At 46.7% G+C, this 17,939-nt stretch overlaps 1 protein-coding gene across 1 annotated transcript; it reads left to right on the top strand.

Moving 5' to 3' along the window:
* Positions 1-4,366: 4,366 nt before the first annotated feature.
* On the top strand, positions 4,367-17,933 carry LOC111530244 (killer cell immunoglobulin-like receptor 3DL3). Its single transcript, XM_026457614.1, is given in 10 exon segments — positions 4,367-4,447; positions 4,916-4,951; positions 5,748-6,032; positions 7,300-7,599; positions 9,160-9,453; positions 12,234-12,284; positions 16,860-16,964; positions 17,426-17,478; positions 17,577-17,784; positions 17,787-17,933. Coding segments are annotated over 10 exon segments (1,434 nt in total). The 5' UTR covers positions 4,367-4,413; the 3' UTR covers positions 17,855-17,933.
* The last annotated feature ends 6 nt before the right edge of the window (positions 17,934-17,939 follow it).

A 17,939-nucleotide genomic window follows, 5' to 3' on the forward strand; every position in this document is an offset into this window, starting at 1 on the left:
TGAATGTTGACTTTCCTTGGTTGGATCTGCTTCTTTTCCCACCCTTAGACATGAGGCTCCCTGCCACATGGCAGTCTTGGGTCCACACCTCTGCACACCTGCGTGATCTGCTTCTTTTCCCACCCTTAGACATGAGGCTCCCTCCCACACGGCAGTCTTGGGTCCACACCTCTGCACACCTGCGTGCTCTGGTCCATGGCGTGTCACACAGTCCTCTTCATTTCTCATTGCGACACTTCCTGGTGTACTTTATTGGGTCTTCATGTCTTCCGTTCAGAATTCCACACCTGGTTTAGGAACTAATTCAATGGGAGATCAGATTCCCACCAGGAAAAGATAAATGCACCATGGTGTGTGGACCACCTTCTGTGTGGACCCTACGAGCCCTTCCCTCCTTTTCAGATGCTATCTGTGTAGTTTCTCCTGAAATATCACCACTTGGAATCATCACACTGGCATTTTAAGTCACAACCCAATGGTGTGCTAATTCTGAAAAACACATTTTTTAGGCCGGGCGCGGTGGCTCATGCCTGTAATCCCAGCACTTTGGGAGGCCAAAGTAGGTGGATCACTTGAAGTCAGGAGTTTGAGACCAGCCTGGCCAACATGGTGAAACTCCATCTCTACTAAAAATACCAAAATTAGCCAAGTGTGGTGGCATTTGCCTGTAGTTCCAGCTACTTGGGAGGCTGAGGCAGGAGAATCACTTGAACCAGGAGGTGGAGGTTGCAATAAGCTGAGATTGTGCCACCGGACTTCAGCCTGGGTGACAAAGCGAGACTCCATCAAAAACAAACAAACAAACAAACAAACAAAATCCGATACAAAATGACAATATCAACAGATTCTATGGAAGAGTTCTTCAATCGTTCTTCCTACCTTCTGGTGGTCAGACATTCCTTGGCTTGAGGCAGCATAACGCCAATTTCTACCTCCCTCTTCACAAGGCTTCCTCCTGTGGGCCTCTGTCTTCACCTGGTATTCTTCTCTCTGGGTATCTTCTCATCTTCAAACAATAGTATCAGTCAAATAAGATGAGGGCTTATTCTAACTGATTACGATCTCATCTTCTTAACTAGAACGTGTCTGCAAAGACCCTTCTCCAAACATGTTCATGTTGATAGGTAATCAGGCTGAGAATTTCAACATATCTTTTTGGGGGACAATTCAACTCATAATAGTACCTAGAAGAAAAATACACATAGAAATCCATTTTTTTTTTTGAGACGGAGTCTCGCTCTGTCACCCAGGCTGGAGTGCAGTGGCCGGATCTCAGCTCACTGCAAGCTCCGCCTCCCGGGTTCCCGCCATTCTCCTGCCTCAGCCTCCTGAGTAGCTGGGACTACAGGCGCCCGCCACCTCGCCCGGCTAGTTTTTTGTATTTTTAGTAGAGACGGGGTTTCACCGTGTTAGCCAGGATGGTCTCGATCTCATGACCTCGTGATCCGCCCATCTCGGCCTCCCAAAGTGCTGGGATTACAGGCTTGAGCCACCGCGCCCGGCCAGAAATTATACACTGACAATTTAAAATATTGGTCAAAGAAATTTTCAAAGACCTAAATAAGTGAAAAGTCATCTGAGGATCATAAACTGGAAGGTTTAATATTGTATGGATGCCAGTATTTTTTACGATATCATCAGAATCTGTGTAACCCCCATTAAAATTTCAATGCCTGGCCGGGCGCAGTGGCTCACGCCTGTAATCTCAGCACTTTGGGGGGCCAAGGCGGGCGGATCATGAGGTCAGGAGTTCGAGACCAGCCTGGCCAACATGGTGAAACCCCATCTCTACTAAAAATACAAAAATTAGCCAGGCGTGGTGGTGCACTCCTGTAATCCCAGCTACTCAGGAGGCTGAGGCAGGAGAATCGCTTGAACCTGGAGGCAGAGGTTGTGGTGAGACGAGATTGCTCCATGAGGGGTCATTTCTCCGCCCTCACCACAGAGTGCTGGGGAGAGCTGCACAAAAATATGAAGGAGCCATGTGGCTGAGTAACAAACTATCTGCCAGCCAACATTCTTAAGCACCACCTACTGAATCACAGACCAAAACACAACACCAAAATATTTTGCCAGTATACAACACCTGTGAAAACTAAGGCAAAGACTCAGCCACAAATAAAGATTCTATATGAGTCCCAGTCCTCTCAAAATACCTGGAAATAAAGACAACTGACTATGCTTAACTTACATCATAGTTAAAGGAACACCAGCCCTCACACATGAAAAGAATCAATACAAGAACCCTGGCAACTCAATAGTTCCCCAGAAATCCAATTGTTAGCCATACTAAGATGACTGAAATGACAGACATAGAATTCAGAATCTGGATACTAAGGAAGCCCATCAAGATCTTGGAGAAAGATGAAGACCAATCCAAAGAATCCAGCAAAATGATCTAGGAGCTGACACACTGAACTCCTGAAACTGAAGACTTCACTTCAAGAATTTCACAATACAATCAGAAGCAACAAAAGCAGAAGAGATCAAGCTAGGGAAATAATCTCAGAGCTTGAAAAATAGATCTTTGAATCAACCCAGTCAGACAAAAATTTTTAGAAAGATTTTTAAAAAATGAATGGAATCTCTGAGAAATATGGGATTATGTAGCAAGACCAAATACATGGCTCTTTGGAATTCTTGAAAGAGAAAGAGAAAGAGTAAGCAACTTAGAAAACATACTTGAGGACATAGTCCATGAAAATTTTCCCAATCTTGCTAGAGAGGAAGGCATATAAATTCAAAAAAAAAAAAAATGCAGAAAACCCATGTGGGATGTTACACAAGGTAACCATCCCCAATACACACAGTTCTCAGATCCTCCAAGGTCAACACAACAGAAAAAAATCTTAAAGGCAGCTAGAGAGAAGGAGCAGGTCACCTGCAGAAGGAACCCAATCAGGCTAACTGCAGAACTCTCAGTGGAAATCGTATAAGCCAAAGAGATTAGGAGCCTGTTTTCAGCATTATTAAAGAAAAGAAAATCCAGCCAAGAATGTCACATCCCATCAAACTAAGCTTCATAAGCAAAAGAGAAATAAAATCCTTCTCTGACAAGGAAGCACTAAAAGAATTTGTTAGCACTAGACCACCATGACCACCATTACAAGAGATCCTTAGTGGAGTGCTCAATAGGAAACAGAAGATAAAAACCTGCTACCACAAAAACACACTCAAGCCATAGCTCACAAATAATATAAAGCAATTACACTATCAAGTCTATAAAACAGCCAACAACATAATGATAAGACCAAAATTTCATGTATCAATATGAACCCTGAATGTAAATGGCCTAAATTCCCCACCTAAAAGGCATAGAGTGGCAACATGGATAAAAAGCCAAGAGCCAACTGCCTGCTGTCTTCAAGAGACCCATCTCACATGAAATGACACCCATGGGCGGCTCAAAGTAGAAGGATGGAGAAATATTTACTGGACAACCAGGAAACAAAAAAAGAGAAGGCATTCCTATCCTTATATCACATGAAACACACTTTAAATCAACAGCAATCAGGAAGGACAAAGAAGGGCATTACAAAATGATACAGGGTTCAATTTGATAAGAAGACTTAACTATTCTAAATATATATGCACCCAACTTTGGAGCATGCAGATTCATAAAACAAGTTATTCTTCACCTATGAAAAGAGTTAGACAGCCACACAATAATAGTAAGGGACTTCAATAACCCACCGACAACATCAGATGGATCACTAAAACAGAAAACTAACAAAGAAATTCTGGTCTTAAAGACAATGCTTGACGAATTGGACCTGAGAGACATCTACAGAGTATTCCACCCGACGACTGCAGAATATAGATTCTTCTTATCTGCACACACACACAAAAATATCATATTCTAAGATTGGCCACAAAGCAATTCTCAATAAATTCAAAGAATCGAAATCATAACAAGGCCCACAATAAAAATGGAGAAAAATACCAAGATCATCTCTCAAAACTACAGAAAAACATGGAGATTTAACAACTTGTTTCCGAATGAATATTAAGAGCCATCTATGACAAATCCACAGCCAATATCATATTGAATGGGCAAAAAATAGCACATGGAGAAGAATTTGAATCTCAGAAGAAAACAACAAAAATACGTCAAAAGTCTTTCATGTCAGCACAAAATTCAATCATCTCCTGTATGAGAGATTGGATCTGAGACATGTTTTGAGTTGGTAATAGTGAAGGATGCAAGGTGTCAATTCTAGTCAGAACAATTTCCAGGAAGCCATGTTCCACTCTTGAGCAAACACTCACTGGGCCTCATGCAAGGCGGAAAGAGCCTGCGTACGTCATCCTCTCATGATGTGGTCAGCATATAAACTGCATGAGCCCCTCACAACATCCTGTGTGCTGCTGAACTGAGCTGGGGCGCGGCCGCCTGTCTGCACCGGCAGCACCATGTCGCTCATGGTCGTCAGCATGGCGTGTGTTGGTGAGTCCTGGAAGGGAATTGAGGCAGGGAGCACTGGGGTGGAGAGCTGGGCCTGGAGGTAAAGATATGGGCCTGAGGTGGAGATATGAGTCTGGAGTGGAGATATGGGCCTGGAGTGGAGATATAGGCCTGGAGTGGAGATATGGGCCTGGGGTGGAGATATGAGCCTGGAGTGGAGACATGGGCCTGGAGCTTTAGATATGGACCTGGAATGGAGATATGGGCCTGGAGATAGAGATATGGGCCTGGAGGTGGAGATATGGGCCTGGAGTGGAGATATGGGCCTGGAAGTGGAGATATGGGCCTAGAGTGTAGATATGGGCCTGGAAATGTAGATATGGGCCTGGAGTGAAGATATGAGCCTGGAACTGTAGATATGGGCCTGGAGTGGAGATATGGGTCTGGAGTGGAAATATGGGCCTGGAGGTGATGTACAGATGGATCATCCATCATGATCTTTCTTTATAGGGTTCTTCTTGCTGCAGAGGGCCTGGTCACATGTGGGTGAGTCCTTCCCCAAACCTTAGGTTGTCATCTCCCCACATAAGATGATTTTCTTGAAACACGAGGCAGGCAGCACAAGGGGTTGACTGATGGGCCGACAATGGGAAGCCATGTGGGAATCTCTCATGAACTAGGAAAAGGAAGCCATGGAAAGCTTGGCCCACAGTTCTGTCCTAGCCCTCCCTGTTCTTTCTTTCCCTTGGCTGAGTCTGTGGGGACCCTGAGACTGGAGTGTTCAAAGCAGCGGTGTGTGGGGAAGAAGTGGTGTCACCGGCAGAGGAAGGGAGGGAAGCAGTGCAAAAAGAGCAGGCCTCTGAGGACGAGGGCGTAACTCACACCCTCCAGTGTTTCCATGATGGTCGGGGCTGTAGTGTTGCCGCTGTCATTCTACCAGAAGCAGGGTAGGGGGAACCACAGTCATGACCCAGACATTTCAGATCTTCTAATGAGGTCTCAGTTGTTTATTACGGTTCATGCATTAGCTGATATTCCATTCACAAAGGTCATGCCCTCCATGCCTTGTCTACTTTGTGTTGCTTTATGTGAGTAATCTTGCAGTATTAAAATCTAGTAAGAGTGGCTTCTTCAGCATTTGCTCAAAGTTCTCAGCTGACACTTTTCTTGTAGGGAGACGCCATGTCTATGTGGGACGGGTCCTTCCTGTAGCCCTGGGCACCCAGGTGTGGTAGGAGCCTTAGAAATGTGGAAAGGGGAAGAATCTTCTGAGCACAGGGAGGGAGGGGCTGCTCCACATCCTCCTCCTCCTCTCTAAAGGCGGTGCCTCCTTCTCCCCCAGAGAGTCAGGACAAGCCCTTCCTCTCTGCCTGGCCCAGCGCTGTGGTGCCTCAAGGAGAACACGTGAGTCTTCGGTGTCACTCTCATCTTGGGTTTACCATCTTCAGTCTGTACAAGGAAGATGGGGTGCCTGCCCCTGAGCTCTACAACAGAAGATTCTGGAATAACATCCTCCTGGGCCCTGTGACCCCGGCACACGCAGGGACCTACAGATGTCGGGGTTCACACATGCACTCCCCCACTAAGTGGTCAGCTCCCAGCAATCCCCTGGCGATCATGGTCACAGGTCAGAGGGCTCCTGTCTGGGCTTCTCCTTGTCCCACCTCCTGAATCCCAGAGCTTCTGCTGGGGGTGTCCACCAGGGTCCCATCACCCAGGACCTGACTGTCTTTGGGGTAAAGGGGGATTGAACACAGGGAAATGGGTGCTGTGATGGGAAGAATAACTGTCCCCAATATGGTTACATGGTAATCCGTGGACCCTGTGACTATTTATGCTATAGGGCAGGGGACTGAAGGGGAAGATGGAGCTCAGGTTGTTGATGAGTTGACCTTGAGATGGGGAGACGGCCTGGACTGTCCCGCTGGGCTCAGTGTAATCACAAGGGACCACACGAGAGGAGGAGGAGGAGGAGAGTGGGGATCAGAGCAGCATAGTGGGAGGGAGACTCACTACAAGCTTTGAAGGTGAAGGAAGGCCACGAGCCATGAAGGCAGGTGGCCTCTAAGGGCTGGAGAAGTCAAGGGAACTGATTCTCCCTGAGTCTCCAGTGGAAGCACAGCCCTGCAGATGCCTTGATTTTAGCCCAGAGAGAACTGGGTCAGATTTCTGTTCTCCATAAGTGGAAGCGGTTATTGTATTCTCTCCTGCCACCACGTTTGTGATAATTTTCTACAGCAGCAACAGGAAACCAACACAGGAACCCAGGTCAAGGACAAGTTAAGAAACCAAACAAGGAGAAGGTTGGCTACACTGATTTCAGCACATGGGGAATACTGGTGCTACCACCAGGCTCGATCCACACAGGGAGGGGTTGATTCTCCTGGAACCAGCACCAGGGGCCACCTTATAGCAGCTGGGACCATGGAAAAGGCACAGACATGGCAGGAGAGGCTCCCAACCCCCATCAGGAACAGGGACATTGATGCCTGCCTTACTGATGAGTTCACACCTCCCGCCAGCCATTCCAATTTGTCCAAAAGAGATTGATTCAGGCTGCTGAGAGCCTGGACATGCAGCCTGTCATGGTTTCTCTTCCAGCCCCACATAAACACCAGCAAAGAGATTAGTGGGAAACAGATACAACAGCCTAAGAGATGACGCTGAGCCCAGTGGGAAGGGAGTCAGGGGTACTAGAGACAGAGAGACAGGGAAGAGGGAGGGAGACAGATGGAGGGACCTGCACCAGGGGTTATGGGCACAGAAAAGAACATGGAGACACAGACAGGGAGGAGAGAGATAGACACCATGGAGGGGAAGCCTCACTTATTCCAGGTCCCATGAATGGGATGAGAAAGGGAGACGCCTTCTGAACTCACAACCTCTCTTCTTAGGAGTCTACAGAAAACCTTCCCTCCTGGCCCACCCAGGTCCCCTGGTGAAATCAGGAGAGACGGTCGTCCTGCAATGTTGGTCAGATATGAGGTTTGAGCGTTTCCTTCTGCACAGAGAGGGGATCACTGAGGGCCCCTTGCACCTCGTTGGACAGTTCCATGATGGGGGTTCCCAGGCCAACTATTCCGTGGGTCCCATGATGCCTGCCCTTGCAGGGACCTACAGATGTTTTGGTTCCGTCGCTCAATCCCACTATGAGTGGTCGGCTCCCAGTGACCCTCTGGACATCGTGATCATAGGTGAGAGAATCCAGACCTGCCTCTCACCCTTGCAGGGACAGGGAGTGAATGATCTAGGACTGGAAGCTCCAGGTGGTCATGAGGAAGATGAGTGTGGGATTCTCATGGAGAGAAAGTGACTTCATGAGGTCTGTACCAACAGAGGTAGAGAAACAGGAGACACAAGTACAGATCGCACGTCATAACATAGAAGCCAGACACAGGGGCCATACAGGGTGTTAGGAAAAGAGATAAAGAGGTAAAGAAGACACACAGAGAGACAGACGTGTCCCAGAGAGAGGTGTCCTTCTGTGTTGACTTTGTTCAGAGACCAGGCACAGGTTAGAAGGTTCCATTCTGTTTTACCTCCACAAAATGTTCTCTACCAGGAGAACCCAAAGAGACACATCTATCTGGCCTGAGTTGGCCCTGTGGCCCCAGGCTTGTGGCACCTACAGATGCCATGTATATTCTTAAAACTCTGCCTTCCATGCAGTGGAGCTGTCATCTTCCCAGGACACCATGGCCCCAGGTGAGGGAGCAGAACACCAACCCCTGTAGGCTGTGAGTTCCTGGAGTCCCCAGACTCGATTCTGAGGCTCATATTCAAATAATACCGCACGTTATAGGATTACTGAGAACAAAAGCCCACAGAGAGACACGGAGTGAAATCAGGGAAACCAAAAAGCAAAGACGTGAACACACACACAGAATGAGCCAGAAGAAGGGAATTAAGAGACTCTCAGACACATAAAGAGATAGAAAAAGAGGGCAGAACAGTGAGCATATGATGGAAGGGAGCAGAGAAATGCCCTAAAATCAGAGCCCTGAGGGAGGGGCACAAAAACAGGGAAAGATAAAGATGTGGGGATGGATTGCAGAGATGCCAAAAGAGAACTAGAGAGACTGAGAGGCAGAGAAAAGGAGATAGAGAAAGACAGATGATAGATAGATATAAATGGATGAAAGATAAGAGATAGATGATAGATAACAGAGAGATAGGTGATCGATAAATAGATGATGAATGACTGATAGATGATATAGATAGATAAGTAGATGGATAGGCAGACGATACATAAATAGACATAGAGAGACAGAAAAACAGACAGACACGTGATGATAGATAGATACATACGTTGATTGATAGATGATAGATAACAGAGAGATAGGTCATAGATACACAGGTGATGATAGATGGTAGATACATACATACATAGATAATTGATAGATTGATCAATAGATAAGATATAGAAATATGCAGAAAGTTATGAACAAGACAGAAAATGAGAAACTCAGAATTAAGGAAAGAGGAAGATCAAGTCAACCAATCCATGGAGGATCAGAGATAATAAAATGGTACAAAAAAGAAAACATAGCTAGGGATGGGGAAGTGAGGTCAGAGACCTAGAGAGACAGAGAAGGTGGAAGGAGGAAACAGACATGAAAAGAGATGGGGTGGAGGGTGTGAGAGAGAGAGAGAGCATTAGGTCATAGAGCAGGGGACTGAGTTCTCAGCTCAGGTGTGAGGGGAGCTGTGACAAGGAAGAACCTCCCTGAGGAAACTGCCTCTTCTCCTTCCAGGTCGATATGGGAAACCTTCTCTCTCAGCCCAGCCAGGCCCCACGGTGCAGGCAGGAGAGAACGTGACCTTGTCCTGCAGCTCCCAGAGCTCGTTTGACATTTACCATCTATCCAGGGACGGAGAGGCCCATGGACTTAGGCTCCCTGCAGTGCCGAGGGTCAGTGGAACATTCCAGGCCGACTTCCCTCTGGGCCCTGCGACCCACGGAGGGAACTACAGATGCTTCGGCTCTTTCCATGCACTGCCCTATGAGTGGTCACACCCGAGTGACCCACTGCCCATTTCTGTCACAGGTGAGGAAAGCCCAAGCCTGTCCCACGTCTTGTAATCCTAGAGCCATAGCTGAGGAACTTGCTTTTGATGATGGAGAGAAGCATGGACAGATGCAGAGAGAAGACAAAGCCTGGGTGTGAGGGTGGGGTCAGGGCGTAGGATGGCAGACGGGGCACCTGCAAACCCTCCTTCACGGCCCACATGGAGGCCCGCGTTTAGGGCTGTCGGCACCCAGGCAGATGGAGAAAGCTGTCAGGACAGACCCAGAGGAGGGGAGACTGGGCTCAGTTTAGGGAGATCCGAGGTTCCCTCAGCCCCTCAACCTTACTTATTTCCCAGAAGCCCATCCCAGCCTCTCACCCACAGAGAGATGTCATCACCAGCAACCCCTACACCCTTTTCTTTTCATTTGGAAAAGTATTTATTGAGGTGAAATATACCTATATAATTTACCACCTTTACCATTTTTAAGTGTGAAGTCTACTGTTCATAAATACATTTATAGGCCGGGCATGGTGGCTCACGGTTGTAATCCCAACACTTTGAGAGGCCAAGGCAGGTGGATCATTTGAGATCAGGGACTCAAGACCACCCTGGTCAACGTGGGGAAAATCCATCTGTACTAAAAATACAAAGTAATAATAATAATAATAATAATTAGCCGAGCATGGTAGTACATGCCTGTAGTCCCAGCTACTTGGGAGGGTTAGGCAGGAGATGCACTTAGTTGCAGGAGGCAGAGGTTGCAGTGAGCCAAGATCATGCCACTGCACTGCAGCCTGGGAGACAGAGAGAGACACTCTCTCAAAAATAATTAATTAGTATTCTTCTTTTTTTTTTTTTTTTAACCCTCCACCCTTCCCTTCCTGGCCTCTGGTAGCCACCATTCTACTCTCTACCTTCATGAGATCCCCTTTTTAGCTCCTGCATATTAGTGAGGAATGGAAATACTTGTAATGAGCTCCAGTTTCATCCATGTGGCTGCAAATGTCAGGATGTTATTGTCTCTCTGGATGAGTAGTCTCCACTGTGTGTATGTACCACATTCTCTCTATCCATTCACCCACTGATGGGCAGGTAGGTTGACTCCACATCTTGGCTACTGTGAACTGTGCTAGAACACTCGTGGGAGTGCAGATGTCACTTTGATACACTGAAGTCCTTTCCTTTTGGTTTACACCCAGTCATGGAATTGCTAGATCCTGTATAAGATGACTTTTTACGTTTTGTTTTGTGGTGTTTTTGTTGTTGTTGTTGTTGTTTTTAGACAGAGTTTCACTGTTGTTGCCCAGGCTAGAGTGCCGTGGCACCATCTGGGCTCACTGCAACTTGCACCTCCAGGATTCAAGAGATTCCCCAACCTCAGCCTCCCGAGTAGCTGAGATTACTGGCTCCCACCACCACACTCGGCTAATATTTTTAGTAGAGACGAGGTTTCACTATATTGGCCAGGCTGCTCTTCAACTCCTGACCTCAAGTGATCTACCCACCTCGGCCTCCCAATGTGCTGGGATTACAGGCATGAACCACCATGCCCAACCTCATTTTATTTTTTGAGGAACTTCCATACTCTTCTCCTCTGTGATGGTTGTACTAATTTACATTCATATCAACAATGTACCAGATGAAACCCTGGTTGACTCAGCAGAGCAAGAGACTGGCAGTAAGAAAGAATTTAGTTCATTTATGCACATGACACTTCCACTCACTCACTCATTCAGCCAATACCCCATGCTGTGGCTGTGCAGTGTGGAATCTTTTCCTTTTGTTGCCATAACAAATTTCCACAAGCTTCTTGGCTGAAAACATTCTTGCTGCTCTCCTGTCTCTACCACCTTACCAGCATTTGTTTTGTCTGTCTTTCTGATAAAAAGCCATTGTAATGGGGTGAGATGATAGCTCACTGTGAATTCAGTTCACATTTCTGGATGATTAGTTGATACTGAGCATTTTTTCATACACACAATATCTATTTGCATGTTCTGTTCATTGAGAAATGTCTGTTCAGATCTTTTATTAATTTTATAATTAAATTATTAGTTTTATTGAGGTGTTTGAGCTTCTTATATATTCTAGTTGTTAATCCCCTCCAGGTGCATACTTTGCAAATATTCTGTGGGTTGTCTCTTCACTTTGTTGGTTGCTTCGTTTGCCGTGCACAAGCTGCTTAGTTTGATGTAATCCCAATGGTCGATTTTTGTTTTGATTGTTTGTGTTTTTGAGGTTTTAAACAAAATGTCTTTCCTCAGACACATGTCCTGGAGGATTTCCCCAATGTTTCCTTTTAAACGTTTGATGGGTTTAGGCCTTAAGTCTTTAATTCACTTTCATTTGATTTTTATGTATGGTAAGAGTTAGAGGTTCAATTTCATCCCTCTGCATGTAGATATACAGTTTTCCCTGCACCATTTATTGAAATGACAGTCCCTTCCTGATTTTAGACCTTTAGAGCCTTTGTCAAACTCCATTGGATGTAAATGGGTGGATTACATCTGTGTTCTTCGTTTTGCTCCATTGTTCTATGCACTTTTCTTCATGCCAGCATCATGCTGTTTTGCTTACTACAGCTCTGTAACATATTTTTAAGTCAGGTAGTGTAATGCTCCTGTTTTTTCCTCATACCTTGAAGTCTCAAGACAGTGAGCATCACATACAATGATTATGGAGAAGGGTACGCCAGGACTTCCAGGGCCCAACATTAGATAACAGAATGTTTGGGCATGAACCAACCTTAAATGTTTCCATTGAGTAGAAGGCAGGCATCTTCATTTCCACACCTCTCTCCTGTCCCGTGTTCTAGGAAACTCTTCAAGTACATGGTCTTCACCCACAGAACCAAGCTCCAACACTGGTGAGTAAAGAACCCCTCTTGTCTCTGCTTTTGGAAAACTGGAGAGGGGGAAGCCTCGGATTCAAGCGTTAGCTCAGCTCCTCCCAGCTCTGGGATTGTGGGCCTGTCTGCTGCTGTCTCTGAACTCCAGACACTCCAACAGCACAAGGGATCTGGGGCCAACACAAGGCTCAGTGAAGTCTCTTACTCTCTAATTTTGTGCACCTGAGACCTCCAAGCTAGAAGGATGAGTGCAAACCTGACATCCTTCTCAGAAAAAAAAAAAAAATGCAATGTTTTTTCTGCCTGCGTCCCTAACTGCAGGATAAATGCCTGGGGGCTTGAGAAAGGGAAGTGAAAAGAACATCTGATGAGGGTGGGATGTTTTTAGAAAAGTTCTACTTGCCAAGGAATGAGCTCCTGTCTGTCATGACGCAACCCTGGTTGACTCAGCAGAGCAAGAAACTTGTAGTAACAAAGAATTTAGTTCATTTCTGCACATGACACTCACTTGTTCAGCCAATGCCCCATACTCTGGCTGTGCAGTGTGGAATATTTTCCTATTGTTGCCATAACAAATTTCCACAAGCTTTGTGGATGAAAGCATATTTTTCTTAATTATCTCACAGTGCTGTAGCTCAGAAGTATGAAATGCATCTCACTGGGCTGATATCAAAGGCACAGCAAGGCTGAACTTCTTTTTAAGGTTCCAAGCAAGAATCTGCTCCTTACATCACCCAGCTCCTAGAGGCTCCCACGTTCTTTGGCCCCTAGTCCCCTTCCTCCGTCCTCAAAGCCCACAAAGGCTGGTCACATCTCACATGGCATCATTCAGACTCTTCTTCTTCACCCACACCTCTTTCTCTGAATGCTACTCTGCCTTCTTCCTCATCTTTAAGGACTTTGGGATTCTATTGGAGTCACCAAGATAATCCATCATAATCTCCCTAAAATCATTCAGGATACCCTCCTTTTTCAGTTCAGCTGATTAGCAACTGTAATTCCATCTGCAATCTTCATTCCTCCTTTCATGTAAAATAATATATTCACAAGCTATGGAGGCTAGGACAGGGACATTTTGGGGTGGGGCAGCATTCTCCTGCCTTCCACAAATGGTAAACAGGGTGCATTCGGCCTCTGCTCTTGGGACACTGATATTGCAGATGGTTAAATGCAAGGGCAGAAAATGAATGCACAAGTGGATCAATACATGAATGATCCATTGGGAAGCATCTGTGCACCAAATCTGTTTTTTTGTTTTTTGTTTTGTTTTGAGGTAGAGTCTCACTCTGTCCCACAGGCTGGAGTGCAGTGGCACAATCTCAACTCACTGCAACCTCTGCCTCCTGGGTTCATGCAATTCTTCTGCCTCAGCCTACCGAGTAGCTGGGATTACAGCCATGCACCACCACACTTGGCTAAATTTTTTTGGCATATTTTTTAGTAGAGATGAGGTTTCACCGTGTTGTGCAGGCTGTCTCAAACTTCCAATCTCAAGTGATCCGACCACCTTGGCCTCCCTAAGTGCAAGGATTATAGGCGTGAGCCACTGTGCCCAGCCAGGATTTAAAATAAATAATAGATAATGCTGAGTGTATAATTTCAGGTGACAGAGAAGGTCTCACTGATCAGACAATATTTGTGACCTTAATGAAAAAAATGGATTCAACCCTTGGAAGACTGGCAGAAGGATTTTCCACACTGAGCTCTCAGCCTTGAAGGCACAAAGTTGGAAACATTCTTATGTTCAAGGAAGAGGTTCTGCCCGAAACGTTGGGAATGAGATGGGGAGAATTACAAGACCACTGGAGAGAGACGGAGAGCACACTGGGCACACAGGAAACTAAGGAGGAACAAGGAGTGTGTGTTTTATACTCGCAGCCCTTGGATTCAACTCAGGGCTAACTAGGAATCCCTACACGATTAATAGTGACTGACAGGAACATAAGGGAGGCCCTGGTGCGTAACTGGAATCTAGGAGATTGTTGAAAAGGAAATTGCCGCCCCACAGGTGAAATGTAGGGTTGATTTACACACTAAATGAATGAAGGATGGATATGAGATACGTTTGTGAGGTAGAATCATTTGCAGGGAGGTCTTGCTGGCTTTGATTTTTCCTAGTAGTTTAATCCTTGTTTCATTAATTTCTTTCTGAGATGTATTTTTTTCCTACATCTATTATTATTTTTTTTTTTTTGAGACGGAGTCTGGCTCTATCTCCCAGGCTGGAGTGCAGTGGCCGGATCTCGGCTCACTGCAAGCCCCGTCTCCCGGGTTCACGCCATTCTCCTGCCTCAGCCTCCCGAGTAGCTGGGACTACAGGCGCCCGCCACCTCGCCCGGCTAGTTTTTTGTATTTTAGTAGAGACGGGGTTTCACCGTGTTAGCCAGGATGGTCTCGATCTCCTGACCTTGTGATCCGCCCGTCTCGGCCTCCCAAAGTGCTGGGATTACAGGCTTGAGCCACCGCGCCCGGCCTTTTTCCTACATCTAAATCAATACCTGGCAGAGGAGCAATGGACGCACAAGAGGTGGTGCAAATGAAAGGACCTAGTATAACATAATATATGAGACTGTGCATGGGGGCTCATGCCTGTAACCCAACACTTTTGGATGCCAAGGCGGGTGCATCCCTTGAGGGTAGGAGTTTGAGACCAGCCTGGCCAACATGGTGAAACCCCATGTGTGCTAAAAATAGAAAAATTAGCCCGGTGCATTGGCACGTGCCTGTAATCCCAGTTACTAGGGAAGCTGAAGCAGGAGAATGGCTTCAACCCTGGAGGCAGAGGTTTCAGTGAGCTGAGATGGGGCCACTGCCCTCCAGCCTGGGTGACACAGGAGGTCTCTGTCTCAAAAAATAAAAATAAAAAATACATAAATATGATATAACACACACAAATGACAAAGACACCTGAATACCAGCCATCATTTTTCTACTTCTCTGTCTTTAATTCTTTGACCCTTTATCTTATCCATTAAACAATCAGGCTAAAACCTCTTCCTTATTTGGCTTTCTGTGAGCTTGAGATCATATGGAAAATGTGGAAGTCCCCTGAATCCACCAGCACAGGCCCTAGAATAGAGAACATACTCTGTTCATGGCATAAAACTTGCCCTGTCACCCAAATCCCTCACCTCACTCCTACTTCCAATCACCTGTGGAGATACAGATCGATCACGGGGAGATAAAAACCAATACTCTTTGGAGTGACCTCAGATCTTGGACTCAGAGACCAGCGCCAGCACTATCTCCTGGTCACATTTCGTACTAACTCACAGAAGAACAGGCTGTATTGAAACAATAGATGATGGAGGTGGTTGTGCTTCCCCCTGCCTCTCAGGTAGAACAGCAGCTTAATATATGTCTCAGGAGATCACAAAAAGTAGCACGTTGTTCCTGGGCTGCATCATTATTTCATGGCTGTTTGATTTAAGTCAGGTTTACTTCACCTTTTTTGATCTTGATTTCACTTTTTATTTCCTTTCTTGGAGAATGTAATTTTTTTGAGTCAAGAGGGTTGTGGCTGTAGAAATTGTAAAGCACATTCATTGTGTATCAGTCCCAGTCAAGTCTTCCCAGAGAAGACTCTAAACACCTCCTGTACTGCACCTGGGGCTATGCCAGCTTCTGTCACTCACCGTCACTCCAGGGAGACAGAACACACAGAGAATACATGACATAGGCAGGTTCATTACTAACACATAAGCAGCAACTGACAACAGAAGCCTGTATTTCAATGTGAGCCAGTCCTCCAAGGCTCAGAAAAGCTGCTCGAGACATATGGAGTCACCCCATTTGCACTGCAGCTGGGGGAACCCAGAAAGCAGCCCAGCCTGGGTTTTGTACCCTGGAGCCACAGGAAGCACTGAGCTCAAGCACTGCATGACGTCCTCCTCTAGGAAGAACAGGAAGACAGCCCAGCTGTTCTGGGATGTTCCTCCTGATCTCAGGACATTGCTGTCTTAGTCCATTTTTGTTGCTGTAAAAGAACACTTGAGCCTGGGTAACTTCTAAAGAAAAGAGATTTGTTTGCCTCACAGTTCTGCAGGCTGTACTAGAAGCATGGAACCAGCATCTATTTCTTGTGGTGGCCTCAGGCTGCTCCCATTCTGGCAGAAAGGAAGGAGGGTCTGTGTGTGCAGAGACCACAGAGATCACATGGCAAGAGAGGGAGCAAGGGGTAGGGGGAGCGATGGAGCTTCCAAGCTCTTTTTAACAACCAGCTCTCCAGGAACTAATAGAGGGAGAACTTGCTAACCCTGTCGTGTGGGACAGCATTGATCTATTCACGATGGATCCACCTCCATGACCCAAACACCTCCCAAGAGGCCCAACCTCCTACACTGGGGGTTAAATTTCAGTGTGAGGTTTCAAGGGGTCAAACATCTAAACTAAAGCAGTGGTATCCTCAGCACGTTCTATGGTTACTATGAGAGCTATAACTGAGAGAGGAGGAGAAAGCTGGGTCTCCCGCCATCTGGCTGCTTGTCCTAAAGAGACGTTGTATGTGGCTACCTGTCAATCAAGAAATGCAAGACAATCCATAAGGAGGAACTGCTGTGATTAGCTTCTTATTGGTGTCTCGTCTTCCTCCAGGTAACCCCAGACACCTGCATGTTCTGATTGTGTCCTCAGGGGTCATCATCCCCTTCACCATCCTCCTCTTCTTTCTCCTTCATCGCTGGTGCTCCAACAAAAAGAGTAAGTCTCACGAGGCAGAGGCCGGAGACCTCAGGGCCGTGTTGGGAAGCGGGATGGGAGCACGCAGGTGTGTATTCCTCTCCGGCAGGATGGTCTCTGGCCCGAGGCAGGAGCCACAGAGGCAGGGCTTTCTAGAGAGAGCACCAGACACCCTGCCCCTGCCTTCAGCTCACAGACCATTGCCTGATTCTGAACTGTATCCTCACGTGCCTGCAGCCACTGACATCCAGGAGAAGGTTCCATGACAAGCAAAAAGTGGGAAACAGAATCAATGGGATGGGAACTCAGAGCTATTCATGGGATGAGTCCTTGAGCTCAGAGAGATAGAATGTCTGAGTCTGCTGTTGGCAACTGAGGGACCTCAGGCACCTATGGCCTCCCCCTGTATCTTGGTATCTGCTTATGAAACGAGGACCCAGACGTGCCCTCCCAGCTGTTTTGATGACTTCTGTCTCCTACAGATGCTGCTGTAATGGACCAAGAGCCTGCGGGGAACAGAACAGTGAACAGGGAGGTAGGTCCTCCTCGGCCCAGCCTCATGGATAGTCTTATTCCCTAAGAGGCCTGAAACATAGGAACCCCCTCCCTCACTCAACATTTCCCTCTCTCCAGGACTCTGATGAACAAGACCCTCAGGAGGTGACATACGCACAGTTGGTTCACCGCGTTTCCACACAGGGAAAAATCACTCGCCCTTCTCAGAGGCCCAAGAGACCCCCAACAGATACCAGCGTGTACACAGAGCTTCCAGATGCTGAGCCCAGATCATTGTCTCCTGCCCATGAGCACCAGAGTCAGGCCTTGAGGGGGTCTTCTAGGGAGACAATAGCCCTGTCTCAAAACCAGATTACCAGCTCCAACGTACCAGCAGCAGGAATCTGAAGGTGTGAGTCTGCATCTTAGAGCATTGCTCTTCCTCACACCACAAATCTGAACATGCCTCTCTCCTTGCTTGCCAATGTCTAAGGTCCCCAC

This window comes from Piliocolobus tephrosceles, chromosome 21 (assembly GCF_002776525.5).
Source record: "Piliocolobus tephrosceles isolate RC106 chromosome 21, ASM277652v3, whole genome shotgun sequence".
Taxonomy (NCBI): Eukaryota; Metazoa; Chordata; class Mammalia; order Primates; family Cercopithecidae; genus Piliocolobus; species Piliocolobus tephrosceles.